Source organism: Psammomys obesus, unplaced genomic scaffold (genome assembly GCF_907164565.1).
Source record: "Psammomys obesus unplaced genomic scaffold, mPsaObe1.curated_primary_1811, whole genome shotgun sequence".
In the NCBI taxonomy this organism is placed as follows: Eukaryota; Metazoa; Chordata; class Mammalia; order Rodentia; family Muridae; genus Psammomys; species Psammomys obesus.
In genome coordinates, this window is record NW_026596356.1 from 1,169,742 (window position 1) to 1,175,273 (window position 5,532).

Here is a 5,532-nt window from a genome sequence, read left to right on the forward strand (position 1 = left end):
ACCAGTCAGTTACTCTACAGAAACTGAATAAATTTTGAAATTTCATATCATTTAGAATCTACCTTTTCCTTCATGTAGTTGATGAACTACTGATAATGCTGCCTCAGAAGTCTGACCAAATAATTTAAGGAATCTGTTATGGAGGTACTACTTGTTTGTTGGGGGTAGTTGGAAGTTGTCAATTTTAAATTATTTGAAGCCCATTATAGACATTAATTCTCTACTTCCTTATATTAAATTATTTTCTCATACTAAATTATTTTCAAGATCTTAATTTTGATACACAATGGATCATGCAACTAATGATAATGAATTGCCAATATGGGTTCTGATAAACTGAAGAGGAAGTTCCTAGGATTGGCACCCATGAACTAAGTAGGTAAGAAAAAATGACAATTTTGTAAGCAGAGGTAGCCAGCAGTAACTTCACTGAAGAGATTCCATTAATCTGATCCCCTAAATTAGTCCTTTAAGTACTACTTTCTCCTTTTTCTTATATGACTTACCTCAAAAAACAAAATTTAAGAAAACAAAGACTTTTAAAATCTCCTACTTTGTCAAAGTCATGGAGGCAAAGGTCGTGAGGCAATGATAAAGGTAACTACAAACTTTGTCAGTAGATAAAAATTAAAACAGTGATATGTTGATTAAGGGAATTTAATATAATTTATAAATGGAATCTTTACACTGTTCTTCCACTTGATTCTATTCCTTTGCATTAGGGTCTTCTTTATTCAGCCTAGTTAATAAAGGATTTTCAATGTAAGGGAAGCATAAAAACATATGGAAATGTTCCATTTATTTTACAAAGTTAATATTTTTTAAAAAGAATAAAATAAAGGAAATTATCATTTGTGCCAGAGTTTAGGTATTTGTTCTATATCATAGTCTTTGTTGTTAGGTAGCACAAGGTCCTTTTCTTTCAACAGATCTTGTTTTATTTTTTTCACTGTCAATTATCAGGAGTCTGTAAAAATAAATCCAGAATCAGCTTTGTGTGATCAAGAATCAATTTCCATGAGCATATGGGATATTTATGCTCATGCCCATGGCTACAGGAAACTGGACAAGAATAACAGAGTTTGTGCTCATGAGCTTCTCTTCCCTGTCTTCTGAAATACAGACCTTGCTTTTCCTGGTATTTCTAGCCATCTACCTGGTCACTCTGCTTGGAAACAGCCTCATCATTCTGGTGACCTTAACTGACCCCATGCTGCAAAGCCCCATGTATTTCTTTCTCAGGAACTTGTCTCTCTTAGAGATTGGCTTCAACCTGGCCATTGTGCCCAAAATGTTGGGGACCCTGATTGCCCAGGACACAAGCATCTCCTTCTTTGGCTGTGCTACTCAGATGTACTTCTTCTTCTTCTTTGGAGTGGCCGAATGCTTCCTCCTGGCCACCATGGCATATGACCGCTATGTAGCCATCTGCAGTCCTTTGCATTACCCCGTCATCATGAACCAAGAAGTGCGTGCCAAACTGGCTGCTGCCTCCTGGTTTCCAGGATTCCCTGTAGCCACTGTGCAGACCACATGGCTCTTCAGTTTTCCATTCTGTGCCACCAACAAGATCAACCACTTCTTCTGTGACAGTCCACCTATGCTGAGGCTGGTCTGTGCAGACACAGCACGGTTTGAGGTCTATGCCATTGTTGGGACTATTCTGGTCGTCATGATCCCCTGCCTGCTGATCCTATGTTCCTACACTCGCATTGCTGCTTCCATCCTCAAGATCCCATCAGCTAAAGGAAAGCGCAAAGCCTTCTCCACTTGCTCCTCACATCTCCTCGTTGTCTCTCTTTTCTATGTGTCTTCAAGCTTCACTTACTTTAGGCCTAAATCAAATAATTCCCCTGAAAGCAAGAAATTGTTATCCTTGTCCTACACGGTTGTGACTCCTATGCTGAACCCCATTATTTATAGCCTGAGAAATAATGAGGTGAAGAATGCTCTGAGTAGGACCTTCCACAAGGCTCTGGATCTCAGAAACTATATCACATAAACATCAAACATCCTCTCTCCTTCTTAAATGCCCGCTGAAATGACCCCCACTTGTTAAATGGTTGTTAGGAACCTAAGTAGAGACAAAAAAGCAGAGAGGTAATTCTATAATTCTATAATTCTCTGTCTACCCATTGAATGAACATTTTTTTCTCATCAGAATTATTAGTATTTTTGATGGTGCTGTTGCCAACTTCTTCAAGGTATTTTTTTGCTAATCCACATGAACATGACACATATTTTGAACCATATGAAACTCCTAATGGGCACTTGGGGACATATACCAGAAAATACAGCAAAAAATATCTTATCTGGCTTTAGACTAGTATAGATACAGGTGCAAAAAAACACCCCTATTTTTCTACTATATGTTTCTTTTGTTCTTTCATTTTATTTCACATGCTCCATAGGCTGGTTGTATGGGACCCCAAACAGAGGAAGGTAAATATGAATTCACATGCATGTTTATACAACATAAACAGTCTCATTGACTCTTTGACATAAAAACCATACATTTAATACACACTTCAACCAAATTAACAAAAAACAGCTATATTTATAAGAATTCAAAAACAAATAGCTTCACGTGTTGATGTCATGTTGATCAACACATTTGGAGGATCCTTCACTTAAGCTACACATTAATAAACTAGAAAGCTTATACAAGAGTAACCACACTCTTTACATACCTTAAGACTCTAAGTATTCAAGTGAAGAAAGGAGTGATTTTTTTTTCATTTTTATTAGTTCTGTTTATTCACTTTGTATCCCAGCTGTAGCCCCCTCCCCAATCTCCACTGAATCCCACTTTCCCTCACTCTTCTTCTCCCATACCCCTCCCCCAGTCCAATGATAGGGGAGGTCCTCCTCCCCTTCCATCTGACCATAGTCTATCAGGTCTGATCAGGACTGTCATCTTTGTCTTCCTCTGTGAACTTGTAAGGCTGCTTCTCTACTCAGATGATGTTTTTAAAAACGGAATTTGCACAAAACGCTCAAAAAAAAAAAAAGGAAAGATAATTCATGCCATTAGAAGCCAGAAGTCATACCTTAGGAGTGTAGGTGAACACAGCCTGAAAGCCACCACTTGTGCCAAAAGTCAACATGCACTGGGGTGGAATAGTTATTTAGAATATGTTGGAGACTCTTAAGTTTTTTATCTTAGCCATTCTGATGGGTGTAAGGTGAAATCTCAGGGTCATTTTGATTTGCATTTGCCTGGTGGCTAATGAGGTTGAGCATTTCTTTAAGTGTTTCTCTGCCATTCAATATTCTTCTGCAGAGAATTCTCTGTTTAGCTCTGTACCCCATTTTTTAATTGGATTACTTGATTTTTTGCTGTTTAACTTCTGTAGTTCTTTATATAAACTGGATATTAGCCCTCTGTCAGATATAGGCTTGGTGAAGATCCTTTCCCAATCTGTAGACTGTTGTTTTGTTCTGAGGACAGTGTCATTTGCTTTACAGAAACTTTTCAGTTTCATGAGGTCCCATTTATTAATTGTTGCTCTAGAGCCTGTGCTGTTGGTGTTCTGTTCAGGAAGTTGTCTCCTGTGCCAATGAGTTCAAGTGTATTCCCCACTTTTTCTTCTAAACGGTTTAGTGTGTCTGGTTTTATGTTGAGGTCTTTGATCCACTTGGACTTTAGTTTTGTACAGAGGTTGTGGAGAAAAGGGAACCCTCCTCCAATGCTGGTGGGAATGTAAACTTGTACAACCACTCTGGAAAGCAATCTGGTGCTTTCTCAGACAACTAGAAATAGCGCTTCCTCAAGATCCAGCCATACCACTCCTAGGCATATATCCAAAAGATTCTCAAGTACACAATAAGAACATTTGCTCAACCATGTTTGTAGCAGCCTTATTTGTAATAGCCAGAAGCTGGAAACAGCCCAGATGCCCCTTAGTGGAGGAATGGATGCACAAATTGTGGTATATCTACACAATGGAATATTACTCAGCAATAAAAAAACAAGGAAATTGTGAAATTTCCAGGTAAATGGTGGGATCTGGAAAAGATCATCCTGAGTGAGCTGTCCCAGAAGCAGAAAGATGCACACGGTATATACTCAGTCTTATAGACATACAATATAGGATAAACCTACTAAAATCTGTACATCTAAAGAAACTAATCAAGAGGGAGGACTCTTGCTAAAATGCTCAATTCCTATCCAGAAAGGCAAAGAGGATGGACATCAGAAGAAGGAGAAAACAGGGAACAAGTCAGGAGCCTCACACAGAAGACCTCTGAAAAGCTCTGCCCTACAGACTATCAATGTAGATGCTGAAACTTATGGGCAACCTTTGGGCAGAGTGCAGGGAATCTTAGGAAAGAAGTGGGAAACAGTAAGATCTGGAGAGGACAGGAACTGCACAAGAAGAGGAACAGAACCAAAAAATCTGAGCACAGGGGTCTTTCCTGAGACTGATATTCCAACCAAGGTCTATGCATGGAGATAACCTAAGATCCCTGCACAGATGTAGCCCATGGTAGTTCAACATCCAAGTGGGTTCCATTGTAATAGGAACAGAGACTGTCTCTGACATGAACTGATTGGCCTGCTCTTTAATTACCTCCCCCTGAGGGGGAAGCAGCATTACCAGGCCACAGAAGAAGGCAATGTAGCCACTCCTGATGAGACCTAATTGACTAGGATCAGAAGGAAGGAAAAGAAGTTCTCCCCTATCAGTGGACTTGGGGAGGGGCATGCATGCGGAGAGTGGAGGAAGGGAGGGATTGGGACGGGAGGAGGGAGGGAACCACAGGGGGGATACAAAGTGAATAAAGTGTAATTAATAAAGAAAAAAAAGAATGTGTTGGAGAAGTATATGAGCAAGTAAAGAGACCACAAAGTACCATATTAGACATGAAGGTTATAGAGGGTAAAGCTGCAGTGTTAACCTGGATGTGAAAGCCAGGTGGAGATGGACTTAGAAATGCAGAACAGTTGGTATTTCCTCATCCTTTTAACACAGGTTCACTCCCTTAACCATCCTGTGTCTTAGTCACCTAGTTGGTGGTGTCTAAATTATTAGACTACTGTCTAAAATTATTAAGCTCCTTGCTCTCCCTTAACCATCCTGTGTCTTAGTCACCTAGTTGGTGGTGTCTAAATTATTAGACTGCTGTCTAAAATTATTAAGCTCCTTGAACTTGTAATAAATACTTCTGTTTAAATGGTCCTAAATAAATATTCAAGGATCTGCTTTTACTTCCTTTGTAATATATAGTCTTAGAGGACAAAATAAAACCCCATGTTCTGCTACTATCTTGTCTTTTGAAACTTGAAGAGATTTTGTTCCTTATATTTTACTTTGTGTTTATAACTTGTTAGAATAGCAAATGTCTGCATAAAGAAAGAAAGAGAGAGGAATTATTACTGTGAATACGTGACTGAGAGAAAGCACGTTTCATGGTGTTTTTTCTCATGTCCAATTATAACTGATGTATATAATTAATAGAGGACTACTAGAAGTCATTACCTTGTAGGTTTTTATCTGTGCCCAACACTATGGAGAAATAGCTATATCA

General features: G+C 38.9%; 1 protein-coding gene across 1 annotated transcript; it reads left to right on the plus strand.

The window, feature by feature from the left end:
* Positions 1–1,036: 1,036 nt before the first annotated feature.
* Positions 1,037–2,002, plus strand: LOC129669278 (olfactory receptor 10A5-like). Its single transcript, XM_055597441.1, has one exon. The coding sequence runs from the start codon at positions 1,037–1,039 to the stop codon at positions 2,000–2,002; it is 966 nt and encodes a 321-aa protein (XP_055453416.1).
* Positions 2,003–5,532: the final 3,530 nt, after the last annotated feature.

Excerpts from the sequence above, each read along its gene's own strand:
- LOC129669278 (XM_055597441.1), top strand. The coding sequence starts at position 1,037 with ATGCTCATGCCCATGGCTACAGGAAACTGGACAAGAATAACAGAGTTT.